Source organism: Rhamphochromis longiceps, linkage group LG6 (assembly GCF_057381845.1).
Source record: "Rhamphochromis longiceps isolate RC_006_pf linkage group LG6, R_longiceps_female_GT1.1, whole genome shotgun sequence".
NCBI lineage: Eukaryota > Metazoa > Chordata > Actinopteri > Cichliformes > Cichlidae > Rhamphochromis > Rhamphochromis longiceps.
The window spans coordinates 7,546,087-7,570,193 of NC_140562.1; the positions used below are offsets into that span (position 1 = coordinate 7,546,087).

The following is a 24,107-nucleotide window of genomic DNA, read 5'->3' on the forward strand; positions in this document are numbered from 1 at the left end:
CTGGGGCGCACTGACAGAGGCGAGGCTGCCGGACATTGACGCCACCAGGCCCTCTGACCACCACCAGTAGGCAGCGGGTGAAGTTTCTTGCCAAAGGACACAATGGCCGAGACTGTCAGAGCCGGGGCTCGAACCGGCAACCTTCTGATTACAAGACGAACTCTTGAGCCACGATCACCCACAACGACGCTGTCAAAGACGCTCCTAATTTTCTTTTTAAAGCTGCTAAGTTGCAGCTAAATGTTTTATTTATTGTTTTATTTATATTAAAGTGGGTTGGTTTTTATTTTACTTTTACACAAATATAGGAAGAACTTACATAGGCCTACAGTTCAGTTTAAGATATGTCAAAGCAGGCCTACAAATGCACACTGCACTTCTGTTGTTTTATTTAGTTTTTAATTTAAAAAAAAAAGATAAAAACTTAAAAGTTTACAAGTTCTGTTATTTTTTGCGGCTCCTGACTATTTTTTTTGGGCAGATGAGGGGGCAAAATGGCTCTTTTGATGATAAAGACCCCAGGATTAGAAGTTCCCAAGTCCGGATGGAGGAAACAAATGCAAAAGACTACCATGATATGGAAATGTTATGGAAGATTTTTTTTAAAACGGACAGACTGACAGCCATAACTCAGAAAAGCTGAGAAGATGGAGAACAAAACCATTTTTCATAGTACGATGTCTAAAACAAACATCCTCTGTGTTAAAGTTGCAAATTGATGAAAGCAGAATTTGCATTTCTTACTGTTACTTTTTTATTTCTCACTAAAAGGGACGGTCAGTAAAAACTAATAAATTCACCCCATAACATTTAAATGTTCAGCTTTAGCATGTCACACCTTTCAGTACCACCTCCACGTTACACTGTACTGCAGAACTGGTAGTCTCCAACATGCAGAATCAAAATACAAAGTGCGAAATCAACCATCACTCCATTAAACAGCAATAAGATTGAAATGCTACACAGGATCAAGGAAAGTACATTCAATATTTAGCTTTACAATTGCACAGAACCCCAGAAAAATGAAGTTTACCTGCATAAACACTCCACCACATGTGTGTTATACTTGAAATGTGCGATTGTTTTTTAATCACTCAAAGGGCATGCAGGTTAGGTGTAGCTGCAAAAGCTGCCTGGCTTCTAAAATGTACAAACTTCTAATACAGCCAACAAATATGAATGGAGAGTTGGAACAAACTGGAAACCTAGTAGCAAATATTTCTGCCATTCGTAAATGCAGATACTGAATGTACAGGATTTGATGGTTAAGAATTTAATACCAGTTTCTTCTACAAATTTTTTTCACCTTCTTGAGGGAAAAGGAACCTGTCACACTCCTGGAACACAGTGACTTATGATGCATTTAACTAACAGCTTAACTCCGGACGAAAATATATATTTCATCCAACATTCAGAAAGTAAATCATCCTCAAAAAATAACTGTAATGAAATCACCTGGTCGTCCTGCAGAAATAAGTATTAGCATGAAGTATGTTTTTACAGTTCTGAACACAAACTAGTACAATGTGATCTCAAATCAAAAGACCAAACATTTTTTTGAATCATCAAAACATCTTAGGCTACGTTCACACTGCAGGCGAAAATGCATCAAATCCGACTTTTCTGACCCTATGCGACCCATATCCGATCACAGAAACTGAGGTTTTGGACTTGATTAGCATATGGGGAGACAATTCAAACAAGCTAAACGACTCCGTGGCCATATATACCTCTGCATGGAGCCACTGGTCCAAACGAGGCCATTGTTAAAGCACGGGCTCTCTTTTTTTCTCAGTGTCGTTCTTTTCCTAATAATTTTTCAAAATTATGTCGGTTATGACTGTGCAGAAATTGATAGACTGCTGAAACAACACCTACTAGCTCTGTAGCAGCCATTTTTACTTCTATAAGCAGAGCGTGTTGTGTGTGACGTCTTCTTTTGCGTCTTCTTTTGTGCATGCCGTGAACACTAGAGCGCATTTGCTGTTGCATTTTATTTGTAGTGTGAACAACCAGACAAAAAAAAGAGTCGAATTTGATCAAAAAATTGGAATTTAGCATTAAGACCTGCAGTGTGAATGTAGCCTTAGTCAACCATTCAGTACATATAGATCAGTCATTGCAATAATTAGTCCAGCAGTCCGCAACCCCCAATCTGTGGCAAAACTTCAAATTAATCTTCAGGCTTAAGTCCACTATGGTCATCCAGCTTAAGTTAAGACACAAATGTTTGTTGGAAAACAGCCTGAGTCATTTCGTACCGCGAGAGTTGAGGCTCGGGTGTGAAATTGATGGTTTTCAGGGTTTTCTATCATTAACTCAGTTAACTGGGTCTTTTCCCTTGTTGTAGTTGTGTGTCTTATTTGGAAATATTTACGCATTATCATAGCGACCAGTGAGCATTAAGGGTCAGAAAGGAGGATGTTACTCTCAATGTTGTTGGCGCATTTCGGGAGGATGTTGCTAATGAAGTTACACACTTCTGGTGATAATTTGAAATCACAAATTAATAGTTTGCCCACCAATGTTGTCAGATAATGGCGCCTGACTCATCCAATGCTTTGTGAAAAATACCCCAGTCAATGGCTAGACCGCGAAAAAACCACGGCAAGGGTCTAAAATGTTTGGCATCATAAGCAGACTCCTTAGAAAGGAATCCACCTAAGACTAATGAAAATAAAGTATGTGCTAAATATAATCTTCCCTCACCAAATTTCTTGATGAGTTTAAGCGTGCAAACATGTCTCTGAGACAGTACGAAGAGCGAGGTCAATCCGTCGTGCACATCAAGAGAAACAGAATTACACCTTCACTCCACATCAGCAATGAGTAAGCACTATTCATGCTTTTAAAATACTCCTGCTATCTTCCAATGACAGCGGCAATGATAAAAAGGAACCTTTTAATCAATCTGTGGCAAAACTTCAAATTAATCTTCAGGCTTAAGTCCACTTAATGGTCATCCAGCTTTAACTCAAGATATGAATGTTTGCTGGAAAACAGCCTTTCTGACATCACCGCAGGAACGGATGAGGACAGAAACATAGATCCAAAACAGGTGGGACTCCAACATGATGTGCATGGCTAAATTTGATCAGAGACCTATGTTCCCCAAGCAGTCATCATTCTCACTGCCTCAACATCTGTCTGTTTGATGAAGGAGCAATTTTTAATAATCCTGCAGGTTCTGGTCGTGGTTCTGGTTGTGATTCTGAGAAGGGGGCAGCAGGCAGGTGACATGGCCGATGCCTTTGGTGACGCCCTCCCTGAAGAGAAGCTTAGCGCCCAGGCGCAAGTACTCGGGGTGTTTGATAAAGCGGAAACGAACAACAGCTCTCTCGCCAGTACGCAGCTCATCCTGCAGCAGAAATCCAAGGTTACATGATGTGGTTACATAGAAGCTTGAAAAATAATCATGTATTATGTAATTTCAAACCTTTCCATGAAGGCACTCCACAGTGGCAGTCTGCCTGACATTACCAACGTGTATGGTGACCTGTGACCCCCGACGGAAAGTCTTGGCATGGAAGAGCAGGACAATGGCAGCTTCAAACTGACAGCAGATGGTTGGGTTCATCTTGGGACTGACCATCACCATGCCCTGTAACACCAATAACACACTGATGTAACCACAGGTTGTTATCAGCAGTTGTAGAATATTTGCAGGTCTTACAGGTATCAAAAAGCAGTCCTTTATCCATTAGTGCGCAACTTGTTACGAATAAATTGAAATTTTCCTACAACTTGGTTGTGCACACTCTCAGACATTTCCAGGTGGTAGAATCCAAAACTAGCTTCTATCATCCATAAGTTCAAGCTCACAAGAGAAATGTTTCATTTTTGGATAAATAATATGCCCACCTTCTAATACACAGGTTGGTATTTGAAGAGCAACGCTGGGTTCACATCCATCAACATATACAAGTTGTCAAAAACAAATGTATCAGCAATTTAGCATAAAAACATTCGATGGAAAGACAATACACTTTCCTCACATCAAACTATGCAAGTTAAGTGCAATATTGTCTCCTGTTGTATTCAGTTTGAATATTGATGATCTTTCTGTCAAGTTAAATGAATGTAAGACTGGGTGTATGGTGGGTAACCTCCATGATGATTTGGTCATTTTGTCTCCCTACAGTCCTGGTTTGCAGTAGTTACTTAGTTTGTGCTAGTTATAGTGCCCAGTATGATATTGCTTTTAACCCTTAAAAGCATGTTATTGTGATTGTTACAACTAAGGAGGATGACAAGGTAAATTTTCCATCTTTTCATTTAGCAACCAAGTACTGGATGTGGGGAACAACGTATAAAACTTGGGTCATATCTTAACAAGTGATCTTTGTAATGATGATGATGATGTGAAAAGACAGTGCTGTGAAGGTGTACGAGCAAGCTAATATCTTGGCACATACATCTGGCACTTTTTAAGCCTATTGTACTTTAAAAAAAAAATACGGGTCATTTATGGTGTAATTATAGTAAAGCCATAACCAAAGCCAAACTGCAAGTGGCTTTTCAGGATGCATTTAGAATTTTCCTTAGACCAATTTGGACACCTGCAAGTCAAATGTTTTTCATGAGCAACATCCCACCTTTTCATGCCTTACTCAGGAACTATATGTGCCAATTTATGTGTCATTTGAACGAGTCAAGAAATTCAATAGTCTTGTGAGTTTTGTCTTTGTTGTTTTTCTTTTAATTATATGGACAAATTTTCTCTGAAAAAAAAAAATACAATACAAAGCTACATCATCTCTCTGAACTTGTGTTCTCACCACTTGTGGTGTCTGCAGTTTCACCAATGACCTTAAAAATGTGCAGAGACCAAAAATTTCTGTTTGGATTACCAGGAAGTAATCTGAGGGCTCAAATTACGGTCAGAAAGATTTTTTTGTTTTGTAACGTTGTAACCCAAAAAATCTGAACATGTTATGTTTGTGCATCCATAGATAAGAATTTCAGTGTGCGTAAAAAAGATTTGTGTTTGTAAAAAATAATTACAAGTTAAAGCTGAAAGGAAGAAATTTCTGGTCAAAATTTGCACTTTTAAGTTGAAACTCACACACAAGCGAGGGAACTTGAGCACAGAGTTACAACTACGCAGTCTGATTTACAAGTACAAAATATTTATGGCCACAGTTAGAGCCCATAGTAATCTGATAACAGCAGCTGTACTGACAGCAGTCCAGAGGTGCATGAGGAGATGACCTACAAAGGTACACTGTGCAAATTTAAACTGAGTGAAGTTGTTGAGTTTTAGAGTCACAGAAGAAGTCACTATATCAAGGAAAGATAAATTGATTGAGACACTTTGTATGTAGGGTTTGCAGAGTTTTTACTTCCTAGACAATTCTTGCATGTACGTTAGAACATTTTGGGTTGTCGTCTGTCCTTGCCAATTATAGAGATCCTTTCCTCAACACATTGGGGGACAATTCAAAACAACCGTTGCTTCAAGTTACCTCTTTATATTGTAAGGTAAAGATCCTGAACTAATAACAGAATACTCTGTATTTTTAGCATGAGTCTGGTCTGTGTTTCGCAGAGAAATTAAACACCATTAATAAATTTGAAAAACTGCGACCATGAAGGTCGACTGCGATCCTTCCCTCTGTGTTTTCCAAATTCTCAAAGGAACTGCAAAGTAACTTCCAGTATAAATAAAAGAGAGCAAACAAAATATGCAATATACACACACAGAGATGTATGAATTTGTGCAAGTTACATTTAAAAAAAAAAACCTGAATCCCCCTTTAAATCATCTCCTACATCCTTTCATGTCTTTAGGTGGCCTCTAACCTTGCGCAATAGTGAACGGTCAAAGTTTCCCAAAGCCAGCGTTGCAGCCTGTCCAGCCCTCAGCACTCTGCAGGCAGAGCGGTTCCTCTGGATACTGCCCACCTTCAGACGCAGAAAACGGCCCTCATCAGTTGGACCCACCACCAGCCTCTCACCCTCCCTACACATTCCACTGAAACACAGACCGTCACACAAACACAAACTGTTCTTAGTGTAATGCACGGCACTTTCCATGATTACAAAGACCTGCTCTGTGTCCAACCAAGGACCCGTAAAATGAAAAGCTGCGATATATTATCAAAGATTCTATTCTTATAAAAGTCATGTGTTATATATATCTCTATGAATATTTGGGGTTCCCACTGTTTCAAGAATAAAATGTAAAATAATATTGACAACATATTAAAGCAGACAGTGCTATCTCACCTGTACAGAGTTCCTCCAACCACAGTCCCAACGTCAGGAACTGAGTAGATCTCATCAACCTTCAAACACAGAAACGATTAAATGTCAGTCTGCGCTTTCCACACTCCAGCATGCAAGTCACACACACGTCTCTACCACATTCTATTAGGGGCTGGTGTGTGTGTGTGGTGTGTTTTTGTTTTCTTTTTCCTTTTTCGGCGCAGGGTAGGCAGGGCGGTGATTCGCAGGATCACCAGCACACCTGTGGCAAATCAGGCCGGAGCTTTTATAGGGAGCTGACATCTGGTGTAAGAGTATTGCCTCTTCCACAAGTAGTAACGTGCGAGTTCGCTCTCTAGATTGGCATCTACGACCTGCCGAGTGTTTTAAGATCTTATTTTCCTTCCACCAGCCTGCCTCGCTCCCCGACTGCCTGTCTGTGCCTCTGAAGACTGTTTAATCGGTCTGAACTGGGAATCACCTTGCCTACCAATTCAATTACATTCAAATTCTTAATTACTTATTCCCCAAAGGGGAAATTTGTTTAGCAGCAAGACAACAATAAGAGTAAACAAAACAATAATGTTAATAATAATAATAACAATAATAATAATGATAAAAAGCCATTAAGTTATTTGACATTAAGGAGATGGGTTGCACCGCGAGCAGCCCACACACTCCACCTGCCTCAGCCTTTGTTCCAGTTAAACTTCTTTCCGAGTCTGTAACTCAGTTTGTGCCAAGTAAGCTCACCAACTCTCCTCCTAACTTATTTTCATCCTTGCCTTTTGTGTTCAGTCTCTAATTCTGTTCTCCTCCCATAGACCGGTCGAGTGCCCTGCCAGTTTTCCTGCACACCCCCGAACTGTGTTTGTGTTTTCTCTCTCTGTCACTGTGAATAAAACACAGTCACTGTAAACACAACACTGTCACTGTGAAACCCCTGGTGTCTGTGTGTTCTGGGCCCACCACAGTTACTACCTAACACATTCTTTACCCTGTGCCAGGGGTCAGCAACCTTTAAGACCCAAAGAGCCATTTGGACCTGGTTTCCACGCAAAAGAAAACACTGGGAGCCGCAAATACTTTTTGACATCTGAAATGAAGATAACACTGTATATATTGTTTTTTACCTTTATGCTTTGTGTGAACAACTAAGGTGTGTTGCTTATGAAATCCATGAAGTGCTACAGAGAAAATTACATTTTATTTATGTAATTAACACATTTTGAACTCTTAAAGAAATATAACAAAAGGAAAGACACCCAGCTGAACGAAAATGATCCAAGTAGTGAACAAAAACTGCTGTGAGCCGCCACCCTTATATCGCCTTTGGGCTTTTGGAGCCTTGACCTGATTTTTAAAAAAGCACTATGCTGCTAAAAGAGGAAAAATAGATATTTGCAAAATTCTGCCTAAATATGTATTTTTCCTGGTTAATGTGTGTGGCGGGGCGTGGTCTGCAGCGCCGCTGCAGGAGAGGCCGACGCACCTGAGCGGCACCCACGATCACGCCTCACCGCCTTAACGTCTGCGCTATCTATGCTGTTGTGTTGTTGTTGGTATATGTCGGGCTGTGAGCTGAAAAGCTACAGCCGGCTGTATGCGTCAGCAACCGTGTGTGAAAAGTGGTCAATAAAGAGATGCTGAAAAGCATGTTCATGCAAACATCGCCGGGTCTGCTGTGATATGTTTACAATGGGACTTCTGCTCCTGAACCTCTGCGCACAGCGTCTGCAAATCGGGGCTGTACGAAGTCACTTTCATCTTTACGCAGGACTGTAAGCTGTCCTCTGTGAGGCGTGAGCGGTGTTTGTTTTTAACATAGTTCACGGTGGAGCTGCTGACATAATGTGGATCTATAATTGGCCTACCTGGGGTTGAAAGTCTCGATAAATGCGCGGCGTTTCGGCGGGTACACCGGCTTCCGTGAGTGTGACGCTTATTTTGAGCGATGAAAAAATAATAGAATATAATTGTATTTTTATATTTCAATATCACAATAATCTTCCAATTAAAAAAGAACTAACATAAATAAATTACACTTCAGCTAAATACTTCTAATTTGTTTGCCCAAACCACACGGAGCCGCACTACAAGGACTAAAGAGGTTGCCGACCCCTGGCCTCTACTTACACTGTGGTAAACAGATGCTGCACAATGAAGAGTAGTAGTAAGACTGCGAGTGCAGCTGCAGTAATGTAATAATTCATCTGCTTGCTTTCCTGAGTGTTTGGCTGCTAGCCTGTTCGTTACTCCACTGCCACTTTCCCATGCTGTGAAACTCAGTACTGTCATCATTACACTAATCCAATCATCTTCTTGCCCGCCTTCTTTAAAGCCAATCAGCCACTCTGTGTGGTTTAAATCTCAGTGCTCTGTCATTCCCTCTTTCAGGTTCTCATTCGTGTAACCCGATCAGAGCTCCATCTTCCTCACCACAACCATCTAGACTGGGAGAGGTCTTATCCTAACTCTTGTCACGCCTGAGAATCTTTTCTGCCATGATGGTCCATCAGAGTCTAATCGCCAAATACATTAGTTTATCTGTCACAGTAAATCATGTTCATATCATCCAAATGATCTCTAGTTATTGAACTGATGTTGTGGGGAGACATATCTGTTTTGGTACTGTGGGAACTCAACTTCTTTATATACACACGTATATAAGGAAATAAATATTTCAAATGTCAAAATATCTGTAAGGGAAATAATTACATTTAAGTTCAAACTTGGTTTGGTGTACGGTTATAGGAGGTTAAGTTGTGAGAGGTATCTCAATTCCCCTCATATGGTCCCCAGGCAGCTAAACTGTGGCGTGAAGGCAATAAAGTAAAATTAAAGTTAAAGAAAAGTTAGAGTTAGGTTAAGGTTAGGTTAAAATTAATAAAGTTTCGGGTACTAGGGCTGTTTGATATAACAATATAAAAATGTCTATCGTTTCCTATTATGCTATCGTTTGTTTCGTGGTGTCGCAAAATAAACTGTTTATGGCAATATTTTCATGATTTTGATGGTCATTGTAGTGGCTATATCAATTTCATAAAGTTCTCTCTTTCTCTTATGTTTAATATAACCACACCACAGATGGACAAGCAACTGTTTTTACGCGTTGTCGTTAGCAACAACGAGGTTAAAACCATGGCGTAGCTCCACCATCCGCTTGTTTGTTTTGCACATAAACCTTTCACAATAAAGTTCAAGATCCTGTTGAGACTTTTCAAAATAAACTGAATCCCGTTAAAGAGTGTGCAGAGTGTTTACAGATGAGAAGCAAAAAAGAGCCGCCAGGTGCTAAAAAATAAACCTTAGACTCAAACGTTAGAACAGGCTTTTCCCCGCAGCACGCCGTGTAATAAATAAACTTAAACCTAAAAATACCAGAATAGGGAGGATGGTGTCATCCTCCCTATTCTGGTATTTTAAAGAGTACTTAGCGGAAATATTAAGCAACCTAACCTTTTTCAAGAATAATTAAATAGATTCAACATCTTTCTTCAACAAATTTGCAGACTGCACAGATGGAACCTTCCTAGGGTATATTAGACTTAATAGTTACTATATACAGTAATGGACTTCTATACATTTTACATCACATTAAAACTTTGGGTGTATGATTCAGATAGTTATTTATTAAAAGCTAGACATTTTAAATGAGAATAAGACAGAAAAGCATTTCATTGTGCCCTCCTTTTCCTGTTAATGCCCTACCTGCCCCCCTGGGAAAACTTTGCTAGACCCACCCCTGCACAGTTACCAGCCATCAGCTACGCAGAAAAGGATCCTGGTGTAATATTAAATAAATTCTAAGAACAGCTTATCAAGCTTAAACCTGCTGCTGTTGTTTAGCCTCTTTCTTGCGCAAAGTGGGCGATAAAGAAACAAGAGAGACGGAGTCGTGACAGAAAAGCCGATCAGCCGATTATTGATCAGTTTCATGATTGAAGTAGTGACAGGAGAGGGAGGGGGAGAGAGAGGCAGTCGCTCCATATATCGGTTGTTAAGCTTAACGTGGGAATGCTTTACAAACATTCAGAGATGAACTTATGAACTTGCTTTACTTCTCTCTGGGATCACTTTCTCGGAGATGAAATGCCGGTTTGGTAGTGAGGCTCCAAATACTCAACCAGACCACTGAGAGGTCTCGCACGCCACAGCCGCTCTATCACGTGATGCATACTGCTCGACGTGCTAAGGCTATGAGCCGAGTTACGCCATGTCACAAGTTTTGTGAGGTGCTTTTGTGATATTTAATGGATCGGATTAAATTTTTTATTTCTCTCCGATATCCGATCCAGTAATTTAGGCCAGTATTGGACCGATACCGATACGTAATATCGGATCGGTCCATCTCTAGTGTCATGCATCGGTTAAAACCAATGACTATTGGGTTTAACCGATGCATGTTCAATAATGAAGTACTGGGTAGAGTTATACTGAGGATAAAGTAAATCTCAAGGAAATTAATTTAAGTCAGGGCTATGTCACCAGAAGTGATGGAAAAATGTTGCTATATATCACTGACCCTACTAAATCATTGCCAAAAATTATGACAGTTCTAACTGAATTTGGGAAAATTTCTGGATACAAAATCAACTTAACAAAAAGCATATTGTTTCCGATTAGTTCTTTAGAAAAATTTGATAGCGCTACATTGATCTCGTTTCCTTTTACAATCTCAAATATCTTCAAATATCTTGGAATAACTGTAACCCGTGAATTCTCTGGCCTTTTCAAACATAATTTTATTAATTTATACCATCAAACTGAACAGAACTTGGAAAGACTGTCTAAACTGCCCATCTCGCTTGCTGGCCGAGTAAATATCATTAGGACGAGCACTTTACCCAAATTTTTATTTTTGTTTCGATGTATCCCAATATTGATCACAAAAACTTTTTTTAAGAAAATAGACCAGTTAATCTCTCAGTTTATCTGGAACAAGAAGACACCCAGAATAAAAAAGATATTTCTCCAAAGATCCAAGATTACAGGAGGGATGGGGTTGCCTTGTTTTCAGTTTTATTATTGGGCCTGTAATATACGTTGTATGTCATTCTGGGGCGGGGAACATAGACCTGATTGGGAACGGATGGAAAGTATGACTTTTTTCTCTAATACTCTTAAATCTTTGGTTCATTCAAACTCAGATCTGGGTAAGCATAAATGTAAAAATCCAGTAGTGTCTGACTCACTAAAAATTTGGTCTCAAATTAGAAAGCATTTTCATTGGCGTCAATGTTCAATCTTTACACCATTAATTCATAATCAAGCATACACATTGCTCTCAGGATTAACATTCCAGCTATGGACTTCCAAAGGGATACACACAATCAAGGATCTGTTTATTGATAATCTTTTTCCTTCGTTTCAACAACTTCAGCAAAAACTTTCCATAGAAAACAGAGATTTTTTCAAGTATTTACAAATACGTCATTTTATTAAAGAAACGTTTCCATCCTTTCCCAATGAACCACAAAAGCTAGTTTCAGATGATCTGTTCCTAATGAACCGGCTAAAGAAAGGAGCCATTTTTAGGATCTACAACCAACTTTTGCAAATAGACAGTACAACTACATTGGACCACTTGAGAAATGCTTGGAGTGAAGAACTGGCTACTAACATCACTAAAGATCAATGGACTAAGGCACAAGAACTGGTTCACTCCACTTCTGTCTGCTGCAGGCACGGACTACTACAATTTAAGGTCCTGCATAGGCTCCATCTGTCTAAATTGAAGGTTTCAAGGATGTTTCCAGGGGCTGACTCAAGATGTGATCGATGTGGCCAGAATTCTGCCTCATTGTCACATATGTTTTGGACATGTCCTAATATCGCTACCTATTGGTCTAAAATATTTAAAACTTTGTCTGATATTTTTAAAAAACAGCTCCCCCCAGACCCAGTAATGGCACTATTTGGTGTAGCTACAGTTAAATACTTGTTTGCTTTGGGGTTTTTTTTTTTCCCCTCTCCCCCTCCTCTGAATATACTTATTTAGGTATATAAATGTGTATGTATAGACATAGATATATGATTGTTTATAAAAAAATAAAAAATGAAAAAAAAAAGAAGTGATGGAAAAAAAAGCACATGTGTGTACGTGGGTTTGGATACCTGAAACTCAGTGAGCTGCTGCATCAGCTCTTCCTGCTCCTTGCTGTTGCTCAGTGGAGGAAGGATGTTCAAAAAAACCTTCAGGAGGTCCAGATTCTCACCAGACACACTGGAAAGGGTGAAGATGGGTGTAATGCTGCAAATGTGCATCCAGCCAAACACACACACACACACACACACACACACACACACACACACACACACACACACACACACAGTGAAGTGAAAATTCAATTAAGTACATCATTAAGTGTAATATTTTTCCACTGTGGACATACAGATAAGTGAATTCACGATCATGAATAGATTGTGAATTCACCAACACAAAACCGTTCTTAATAGAAATACAAGTTGATAATGGGATAATACAGATACTACACACAATGTTACACCTCAGACACATAAAAGTTGTTGTGGAAATCTCTGACCAGTATCAATGGAGAACAAAGTAACTACAAGCTCCTGCTCCTGCAACAGAACACAAAGTGCTGTAATCAAATACTGAGCCACAACAAAAGACATAAAAGTATTTCATGTATGAATGACTTTTACTTTTAAGATTTACAATACAGTTTAGTGCAACTACTACATAGTCATTATTTTCCTGTGTAAATCGTTGGTTGTTATAATAAAAAACGTCAGTTGAACATATCATATAGCAGACACACACAGTGATATTTGAGAAATTACAGCCTCTAAACGCTTCCTGTAGGTTCCAATGAAAGTCTGGATTGTGGTTGAAGTTATTTTCGACCATTCCTCTTTATAAAACATCTCTAGTTCATTCAGGTTTAATAGCTTCCAAACATAGACAGCTCTCTTTAACTCACACCACAGATTTTCAATAATATTCAGGTCTGGGGACTGAGATGGCCGTTCCAGAACGTTGTACTGGTTCCTCTGCATGAATGCCTTAGTGGATTTTGAGCAGTGTTTCAGGTCGTTGAAAGATCCCGGCGCAGCTTCAGCTTTGTCACTGATTCCTGGACATTGGTCTCCAGAATCTGCTGATACTGACTGGAATCCATGTGTCCCTCAACTTTGACAAGATTCCCAGTCCCTGCACTGGCCACACAGCCCCACAGCATGATGGAACCACCACCATATTTTACTGTAGGTAGCAGGTGTTTTTCTTGGAATGCTGTGTTCGTTTTCCTCCATGCATAACGCCCCTTGTTATGCCCAAATAACTCAATTTTAGTTTCATCAGTCCACAGCACCTTATTCCAGAATGAAGCTGGCTTGTCCAAATGTGCTTTAGCAAACCTCAAGCGGCTCTGTTTGTGCTGTGGGCGGAGAAAAGGCTTCCTCTGCATCACTCTCGCATACAGCATCTCCTTGCGTAAAGTGCGTCGAATGGTTGAACGATGCACGGTGACTCCATCTGCTGCAAGATAATGTTGTAGGTCTTTGGTGCTGGTCTGTGGGTTGACTCTGACTGTTCACCATTCATCACTTCTGTCTATCCGAGATTTTTCTTGGTCACTTTCTTGCCACTTTGAGCCTTAACTTGAACAGAGCCTGTGGTCTTCCATTTTCTCAATATGTTCCTAACTGTGGAAACAGACAGCTTAAATCTCTGAGACAGCTTTCTTTATCCTTCCCCTAAACCAGTGGTTCCCAAACTTTTTTTGCTAGGCCCCCCTTTGTTTTACAAGAAAACTGTTCGCGCCTCCCCCTTCTCGCGCACGCACATGCACGAACACATCCTTCAACCACACACACCCATACTTTGCAGTTTCTTTCACACCTCAAACATTTAGTAAACAATTAAGCAAATACAAGTAATCTGCAATAAATGACAGGTAGTGATAAAATAAACTAAATAAATAAATTTATCGAGTGGAAAAAAGTTGGCGTTCATCCTCCAGCTTCACTGTGCTAATGTTATGCTAACATAGCTGTGTCGCTAGCAATCATGTAGCACAACATTATATACCAGGTAGTCCAACTTTAGTAACCCTGCAAACGCCACTGCTGTTTAGTTTCCTGTCTTCATTTATGTTGGAAGTGGTAGCAGAGCTGTACGTTTTAATTAGTTTCAAAAATCTCTCAGTCAGAACATGGTATGTCATGTTTAGGTGGAAACTAGCGAGCTAACTTCCTGTTAACTTCTAACTCCGTTAAATTTAATAAATTCTGTTTTCGTGGATGCCTGGATGTTAAACTTAATTGTTACACCTGCTAAAGCAGCAACGCTGATGATTTTCAGGGTTCGTACGGGTGCTGGAAATCCGTACGAACGGATAAGAGGAGAAATGATTCTCCTTTCTCTCAGTGTTCGTTTGACTTTGGGACCTGAAGCAGACGGAGTTTTGGACCCGGATTACTCCGCGAAGCTCCTTACTACGGCAGCCGTAATGCTCTGACAATCCATCAAAACATTTTTTAACAGATTTCTGCACGCCAAAATCGGTTCGAGGTCAGTAAGCACAACCAGAATTCATACATGAGACACACTCAATTTTTGAGAAAATTAAAGGATTTTCAGTGTGCCTTATAGTGTGGAAAATATGTTATACAGAAGAAAAGAATATATCGCGATATATATCGTTACCGCACGTGCTTCAAATTATATCGCGATATGGATTTTAGGCCATATCGCCCAGCCCTAACTGTGTGTGTCTCCTATATGATATATTTAACTGACATTTATTATTGTAACAACCAACGATTTATACAGGAAAATAATGACTATTAACAAGGTTGGCCAAACTTTTGCATCCCACTGTAGGTAGACCATGCAAGGTCACTATTACAGTGCAATATTAATATTAGTGTTCATTAGTTTATTTTCCTCCGTATTACCTGTTGGTGTCAGTCTTTGCTTTGGATGTGCATGAACAACAACATTGTGGTGATTACCCAAAATGCAATGCGATTTATGAATTCGACTTTAAACAAGTTTTCCGAAAATGTTATCATCCATTATAGAACAGCTATTTTGTGCTTTGTGTATCGTAGCAGTATTTCCATGACCTTCACTTATCATTTCTGCAGCACTATATACTGCTTTATCTATATATTAGTGAATTTTGTTTATACTGCTGTATACACTGTACAATTAAGCTATTCCCCGCCATACACAGTAGCTGATAAGTATTGAGTATTTTTACTCACCATGTGGACTGGGTGAACTGCTGTGCTGCACTCACAGCATCGTCAGGGTTCAACACCACCATGGGCACCTTGTTGCAGCCTGGCTGCTTCAGAACTCGCTCTAGTTGTCTGACTGTTCGCTCCACAGTGCCTCGGGAACACAGGTCCACTTTACTGACTACAATGAAGATAGGAACTTTCAGCGCCATGGCCAAGCCCAGGTGTTCCCTAGTTGTACCAGCTGGATGAAGGAAACAAATAAAATACTCAATTACCCAGAACACTTGTCTTGTGATGTTTCGCATCTTATGTGCATAGGAAATCTAAACGTTACAAGGCAGTTGGATCCAAGTGAGAACAATTCTATTTAATTTTTAAATATTCAAATTATTTGTGCCTAGAAAGTAGTCAGAGGCCTGGACTCTGTACTATGAAGTGAGTTAAACATACCTAGAGTATCTGTCAGTTATCTGGATTCACTTACCCAAACACTGGTAACCAGGATTAGAAGTGGAGAGGGAAAAAATTACTGTATAGTCGATTATAGGGCTGCTCGATTATGGCAAAAATGATAATCACGATTATTTTCACTGAAATTGAGATCACGATTATTTGACGATATTTATTTAACCCTTTAAGACCTACTATAGAACCAAGTCCACCAGAGCTTATATTATTTTTTTACATGCTGTAGTGCCATTTGTGGGAGCATTTCAAGTTGCTATACATCAATACAACTGTTATAGCCCATATTTTAATAATATGTATGTATTAAGTCCATAGTAATTACATAAATTGCAAAAAAGTGCAATAAACTACAAAAAAAATTGAAAATCGCTTTTGTTTTGTTTACATATATTTCTACTTGGAGAAATTTAAGAGGTTTATCCCTCAAAACTTTAAATACAATAAAGTTGCAAAAAATAGTTTACAACAACAGGAAATTTATTTTGAGTGTCTTCATAGTTTTATTTTGGAGATACAGCAATTTTTATATACTGCAGGAAAAACAAAAAACAATCCTATGATGCAAATTTGCAAAGAAAACAGCATGTGCATCATTTCACTGTGGGAAGTGTTACGAACAGCTGATAGGAACGGCAAAACGTGTTTCTGGAATATTATGTTTTTGTTCCTGCAAGCGCTTTTTATGCAATTTTTGCAAAGCTATATGTGGAACGAAACCGTGACCGAGGACAAGCTGATGGCATCAGATGTAAGTACAACTCCTCCGGTTTCATATGCAAAACAAATTATTGCGCTAGCTTACACGGTTCAGGTTCTACAGGGATTTAACAATAGTTACGCAAAACGGAGCATGCAGCTCTGACCGGCTTTAAAGGGTTAACAATGACTTTAAAAAAATAATATAAAATAGTGTGCAACACCACTGAAGTTTTTTTTTTTAAACTCTCTTTTCAACCAACGGCAGTCACTCTCCAAATAACTTCTGCTTAGCTTTCCGAGCTTCCCTCGGGTCCTCTTAATCAGCGGTCTCCAACCTTTTTTGCGCCACGGACCGGTTTATGCCCGACAATATTTTCACGGACCGGCCTTTAAGGTGTCGCGGATAAATGAGGGAGGGGCTAATAATCGGCTCAGTCATTTTTAATGATCGTTGAAAGCCCAGATCGTAATCGTGATTAAAATTCGATTAATTGAGCAGCCCTAGTCGATTATTGTTAAAATCACTCTGTGTCTTAAATGTTATAGGTTAGTAAGACCAGAAAAGAGGTGCTTTATCACTAAAGTGTAGCCTATTTGACACATGAAGGAAAGCTTGTAAAAATGCTGGGTGTGTTAACAGACTTGTCAATGCCTCTATCATTAAGTCACGGAAGAATCTGATGAGGTGTAGATGAGTATTCTGTTTGACTAATGTTTAAATTTGCATAAGACAGTTTTAGTTTTTATTCTTTCAGCTGCAGCTGCAGATGGTCGCATAATGGTCTGAAAGCAAGTAAAGAATAATTATAAAAACAAAATTCAAAGCCCTTTTTCCATTAGTACCTACTCAGAGCAAGTCGGCACGGTTTGCCAGTTTTTATAGGGTTTTCCATTAGTTCCTGTTACCAGGTACTTTTTAGTATCTGCTCGCCCGGGGTTCCAAGTGATCCCGACAGGTAGAATACAAGTGTGTTTGGACAGACAACACATCTCATTTGTTTCTTGTATCTTTTATACCACGTCATGACACCTCTTTTATCCAACTAACTCCTAGATAATGTCTTCATCAAATGAAACCCTACACAATCAAAGAGAAACCTGCTCTGTTCATAACGTACAGTGGGGCAAAAAAGTATTTAGTCAGCCACCGATTGTGCAAGTTCCCCCACTTAAAATGATGACAGAGGTCAGTAATTTGCACCAGAGGTACACTTCAACTGTGAGAGACAGAATGTGAAAAAAAAAATCCATGAATTCACATGGTAGGATTTGTAAAGAATTTATTTGTAAATCAGGGTGGAAAATAAGTATTTGGTCACCTCAAACAAGGAAAATCTCTGGCTCTCACAGACCTGTAACGTCTTCTGTAAGAAGCTTTTCTGTCCCCCACTCGTTACCTGTATGAATGGCACCTGTTTGAACTCATCATCTGTATAAAAGACAGCTGTCCACAGCCTCAAACAGTCAGACTCCAAACTCCGCCATGGCCAAGACCAAAGAGCTTTCGAAGGACACCAGGAAAAGTATTGTAGACCTGCACCAGACTGGGAAGAGTGAATCTACAACAGGCAAGCAGCTTGGTGTGAAAAAATCAACTGTGGGAGCAATCATCAGAAAATGGAAGCCATACAAGACCACTGATAATCTCCCTCGATCTGGGGCTCCACGCAAGATCTCATCCCGTGGGGTCAAAATGATCATGAGAACGGTGAGCAAAGATCCCAGAACCACACGGGGGGACCTGGTGAATGACCTGCAGAGAGCTGGGACCAAAGTAACAAAGGTCACCATCAGTAACACACTACAACGGCAGGGAATCAAATCCCGCAGTGCCAGACGTGTTCCGCTGCTGAAGCCAGTGCATGTCCAGGCCCGTCTGAAGTTTGCCAGAGAGCACATGGATGATACAGCAGAGGATTGGGAGAATGTCATGTGGTCAGATGAAACCAAAGTAGAACTTTTTGGTATAAACTCAACTCGTCGTGTTTGGAGGAAGAAGAATACTGAGTTGCATCCCAAGAACACCATACCTACTGTGAAGCATGGGGGTGGAAACATCATGCTATGGGGCTGTTTTTCTGCCAAGGGGACAGGACGACTGATCCGTGTTAAGGACAGAATGAATGGGGCCATGTATCGTGAGATTTTGAGCCAAAACCTCCTTCCATCAGTGAGAACTTTGAAGATGAAACGAGGCTGGGTCTTCCAACATGACAATGATCCAAAACACACCGCCCGGGCAACAAAGGAGTGGCTCCGTAAGAAGCATTTGAAAGTCCTGGAGTGGCCTAGCCAGTCTCCAGACCTCAACCCCATAGAAAATCTGTGGCGGGAGTTGAAAGTCCGTGTTGCTCGGCGACAGCCCCAAAACATCACTGCTCTCGAGAAGATCTGCATGGAGGAATGGGCCAAAATACCAGCTACTGTGTGTGCAAACCTGGTAAAGACCTATAGTAAACGTTTGACCTCTGTTATTGCCAACAAAGGTTATGTTACAAAGTATTGAGTTGTATTTTTGTTATTGACCAAATACTTATTTTCCACCCTGATTTACGAATAAATTCTTTACAAATCCTACCATGTGGATTCATGGATTTTTTTTTTTCACATTCTGTCTCTCACAGTTGAAGTGTACCTCTGGTGCAAATTACTGACCTCTGTCATCATTTTAGGTGGGGGAACTTGCACAATCGGTGGCTGACTAAATACTTTTTTGCCCCACTGTATCAGTTTGCGTTAAGGCACTGGAAGAGCAAAAGAACCCTGCTACAATCACGTCCAACTAGAAACAATATTCCTACAAAATTTACACATAGAATTTTTATCTTTTGGACATAGTGATGCAGTTGTTAAGTCTCTAAAAAGGTTCTTGGTATTCCTGGGCCATTTTTTCTGGAGTTTGCATGTTCTCAATTGACTGGATATGTAAATCTGTGGCTTACCCACAGGTTTTAGATATTAAAAAAACACAAAAAACAAAATACAGGCTACTTACCAATACCAGTGTTAGCGCTCACCACCAGCATGGCAAAGTCAGGGCAATAACTTGTGAGGCCGAAGATGGTGGTCTTTAAATACTTGTGGTGTCCTGCAAGGTCGATGAAGGTGATCATCTTGGAAGAACTTTCGCAGATCTCCTCAGCTGTCCTGGACTCACTGTAGTTCACAACCTTTTACAGGTAACATACAAGACAGGCTGCACCAAAGGACAGAATTGAAATAAAACACGTCTTTTGTTTTGTTTTTACAGTTTGATTGTTTATTGTCAGGGATTGTTTACAAATATAAATATGCTAATACCCTGAGTTGTGGTGTGCAGCAATGGCAACAACAACCACAAAGTGTTTTTTCTCTACCTGACTGATTTTTAAGAGTCAGGTAGAGAATCAATTAGGCAGCACATTAAAAATATACTTGCCAAATTTCAAATGCTGTAGTTCTTCACTGTGTCTGACACACTGCATTTAACACTATGGTGAGAGGCCAATCTACAAAGCAGAAATATGACCCATGAAATAAATTAGTCAATATCTGATATATAGTTGTAATGAAAAGTTTCCATACACTCGTCATGGGCATGATGGTAATTTTGGGCTTCTAAAGGTGAAATTGTTATACACCATAAATCTTTATTATTATTTTTTTTTCAGGATTTCATTAGAGATTGTGAAGGCAAAATATATTTTAGAACCTACTAATAAACAAAAGATAACAGAATACAGTCCTTAACATATCTAAATAATTTAGCAATGGTAAAAGAAGAGCATTATGCAAAATTTCAAACTGAACTTTAAATAAAGTTACAAAGCTGTTTCAAAAAACAGAGCAAACAAAAGTTAAATGTCCCACATTGACCAGATGCTTCTGGCAGCAATTAAAAAGATCCTGGCCTACTTCTGGCTGAATATTAGACCACTCTCTAGAATTTTAGAGTATTTGAAGTGATTTTCTTGAAATCAATTTGGCTTTTAAGCATAGTCCACAAATTTATATTTTTGTGTTGAGGGTGTGGCAAAGACCATTCCTTGAAGCTTAATGTTGGCCTGCTTTATCCATTCCAAAAGCATGCTCCAAAAATGTGACAAGAAATTTATATCAAGTTAAAAGACACTAGAACCCTCTACACCACTTGTTAAAAGATTTAAATTTGTTGTTTATAAAGTCATTAAAGATGTATACTGTACAATCATTCCACCCTGGAAAAAGCCCAGTTCAAAGAAATCACTAAAAGCCTCAAGGTAGCATGAATTCATGTCCATAGTGAATGTAAACTTCTGAATATTGCTAATATCCTAAGTGGCAAAGGGATTACCTCTCCTTTGCTGTTGAAGCCCAAGATCTCAAAGCTGATACTGGAGGTGCGTCCGGTCTGGATCTCATGCAAATGTCTGAAAAGGTTGAGCCGTGCACGGCCTCGTCCATTGTCCAACTCGCCTTGTGTCAGGACACCCAGCAAGGTTGACTTCCCAGAGTCCACATTGCCTAGCACTGCCACCCGCAGATCCAGGAACTGTTGCAGACCAAAACAGCAAGACAGAAAATGGGATCATATTTTCATAACCATTAAACAGCACTGTTTAAAAAAAGAACCCTTGGTGCTCTCTATAGTTAAAGCCTAAATGGGCAATGCTGTGATCCTTTTTAGAGTATTGCTGTGACACCACTGTTGTTTTGCCAGATTCAACTGGACTCTTTTTCCTCTACCATGTGTAACAGACAGACTCTTACCTGCTGATCATCAGGAACTTTTCGAACAAGGACTTCTGCAATTTTGCGCGTGTTTCTGTCTGAGTCGTAGTCAACCTCCCTCTCTCGGAGGAGAGTGATGTCAGCCCCGACTCTGAAATGAAAGAAAAAGACTTAAGTTTTATCATTCAATTTTCATTTAGTTCACACTGATCCCAATCAATTTACTGAGCAAAGCAGTAATAATTTTTCTTAGACGGCTTCTCCCAGTTTCAATTTATTTCAAACAGTGACTGGAAACCTGCCTAATGATTGTAGATTTATGTACCTAAGAAAATGTAATTAGGCATTCTGTGTCATGTGTGGAAAGTTAACTACAAAAATTAAAATTGCTTTACATTACTATCAAAAAACAATTAAATAAACAAACAAACATTAGAACATTCAAGATTAGCAAGACTGCTAATGGTGAGTACAGCATAGAGTTGGGTATTTAGTACTTTAAGTAAGATTGCGATGGGATATGTCGCATTACATATTTAATAATCAATACTGATATACTGAACCTTCTCTAATTCCAGAGCTTAGTGTGTGTTAGAAAGTGCTGAGTTTTGGACAATGCCTGCCCAGGGGGTTGCTGGACATTCTGAACAGGGCCCGACTGCAGTAATCCAGCCAGGTGGTGACAAAGCCTTAATGGATGAAGTTATCTGAGTCAGTGAGTGATGGCCAAAGTTGAGAGAGATTGTGGCAGATTGGATATAAGCCTGGACTTAAAGTGCAGAGTCCAAAACAACACCCTGGTTGTGAACTTCTGGGGAAAGTGAGAGGAGGCGTCTGTCTGTGACAATGAGTGGAACACCAGTTTTCCACAGTAGGGCTTTGGGGGCCAGAACCAAGAGATCAGTTTTATTACTATTGATGCTGAAGTAGGTTAGATGACATCCATGTTCTGAAGCAATGCAGACATTTGACAAGCAATTGCGGGGGGAACTGGGTGGAGGGTTTGGTGCTGAGATAACATTGTGTGTAACAACACAGGCAGAGACCATCTGACAAACTGTGTTGGGTTGGAGAGGTAGGACTGAAAGCAGGAGATTACAGTACCAGTGAGGACAAGATATCTGGATATATGTGAAAGCTGGATGGTGTGAGAACAAGTGCCAAAAGCTGCAGAAAGATCTGGGAACTTGAGGATACTGATGTGGCCAAAATCATCTGTCATGATGTCATTAGCTATTTTGATAAGAGTAGTCTCAGTCCTGTGGTGTGTTCTGAAGCCAGACTGTACGGATTCATGGAGCTCATGGTTTGACATATATTGATGGAGTTGGGTGGCTCCTTCCAAACTTTTATGTCATGTCAAGTCATGTCACCAGATGAAGCACTGTTGCTGATAAATAAATTTGTTAATCTAGTCCTGATGTTTTTGTTAACAGTTCAGTTATTCAGGAGGGGCTCAGATAGGCCGATACTACTTCACATTGAAAGGAGCCAGCTGAGACTGTCGCCTCCTGGATAGTTTTCAGGCTAGGCATGTCCAGCATAGACCCAGGACCTACTGGAGAGATTACATCCAACAGATGGCCTGGGAATGGTTCGATGTTTCCCCAGAAAATCAGGGTCAGTAATCTACATGTTACACTGATCCATATTATGAATGAAGCTTGCTAACCAAGCTTGCTAAGCTTAACAGATACTTAGCATGCCACCCTGTCCTCCAAACATAGTAATTTCTGGCTGCAAAAGAACCAGCATGACACTAACATTGTGGAGTCCAAAACTAATGAGTGACACCAGAGTGAAGACACTTATATATATTCTTTGGTGACGTCTTAATGTCAGCAAATAAATTGTACAAGATGACCTACTTCTCTGCCATCTTCTTTAAAGTGTTGAGTGAGGCCTTCATGTCAGCCTCAGTCAGGCCGACTAGCAGACCATTGTCTTCTACTCCTATCTGGTAGACAGCTTCGCCACGGCCCTCCTGCAGTCGCCACTTCAGCTGTGTGGCCAGATGCTCAAAGCGGTACTGTGTGGGGTTGACCAGCTTCAACTACAGTATAGAAAATACATAATGATACAGGTAGTAAATGGCCACAGTTTAACTAGAGCACTGCTTGCATAGGAGTTCTGAGGTAAAATAAAAAAAGTCAGCTACACTAAATCCAAGATTTTCAAAACTGAAGGATTTAATTCTTTAATTCTGATTCAGAAAGTCCTGATTATATTCAATTTAATTTTGACTCTGTCAGAAACATATACTTATGGTCATTTATCTTGGATACGTACCGTCGAAAGCACCCTCGAAACCTTGTAAATTACAAATATTTAATTCCAAACTATGTGACACTTTTTCTGCAATAGAGAAATAGTGTAAATCTAGGTATATAAATAAAGCTAACACTTCTGAGACCTCATCAGCATCACAGCAGATGCCATTGTGTCAAAGTAACTGATGATTAAACACAGAAAAATATGAAGGAGATTTTCCTGGCCATGTCTTTTTATAGCAGATACCCCCCCAAAGAAAACCATGAATCAACATATAGACATTACTTGTACAAACATTGATACTACTGAAAGTGAAAACCTACATAAGGGTTGTTGTTAATGTCTCTGACCAAACACTCAGAAACAGACTACAGGGTGGGCCATTTATATGGATACACCATAATAACATGGGAATGGTTGGTGATATTAAAGTCCTGTTCAAGTTACGTTGAAACCAAGCACACCATTGTTTTTCTTGTGACATTACCAATAAGTTTGATGTGTCACATGGCCCTCTTCCTATTGAAATAAACAAAAGTTGTATCCAAGATGGCCGA

The 24,107-nt window shown here is 39.8% G+C and overlaps 1 protein-coding gene across 1 annotated transcript in view; it reads right to left on the reverse strand.

Moving 5' to 3' along the window:
• Positions 1–1,683: 1,683 nt before the first annotated feature.
• Positions 1,684–24,107, reverse strand: part of gtpbp2b (GTP binding protein 2b) — a 28,143-nt gene continuing 5,719 nt past the window's right edge. The window contains exons 3-12 of the mRNA XM_085409125.1: positions 23,148–23,332; positions 21,319–21,430; positions 20,903–21,100; positions 19,586–19,760; positions 15,445–15,664; positions 12,325–12,460; positions 6,229–6,287; positions 5,803–5,974; positions 3,437–3,601; positions 1,684–3,358 (exon numbers count right to left, since the gene is read on the reverse strand). Coding sequence (XP_085265251.1) covers positions 3,170–3,358; positions 3,437–3,601; positions 5,803–5,974; positions 6,229–6,287; positions 12,325–12,460; positions 15,445–15,664; positions 19,586–19,760; positions 20,903–21,100; positions 21,319–21,430; positions 23,148–23,332 — 1,611 coding nt within the window. The 3' untranslated portion in view covers positions 1,684–3,169. The remainder of the gene's footprint in view (positions 3,359–3,436; positions 3,602–5,802; positions 5,975–6,228; positions 6,288–12,324; positions 12,461–15,444; positions 15,665–19,585; positions 19,761–20,902; positions 21,101–21,318; positions 21,431–23,147; positions 23,333–24,107) is intronic.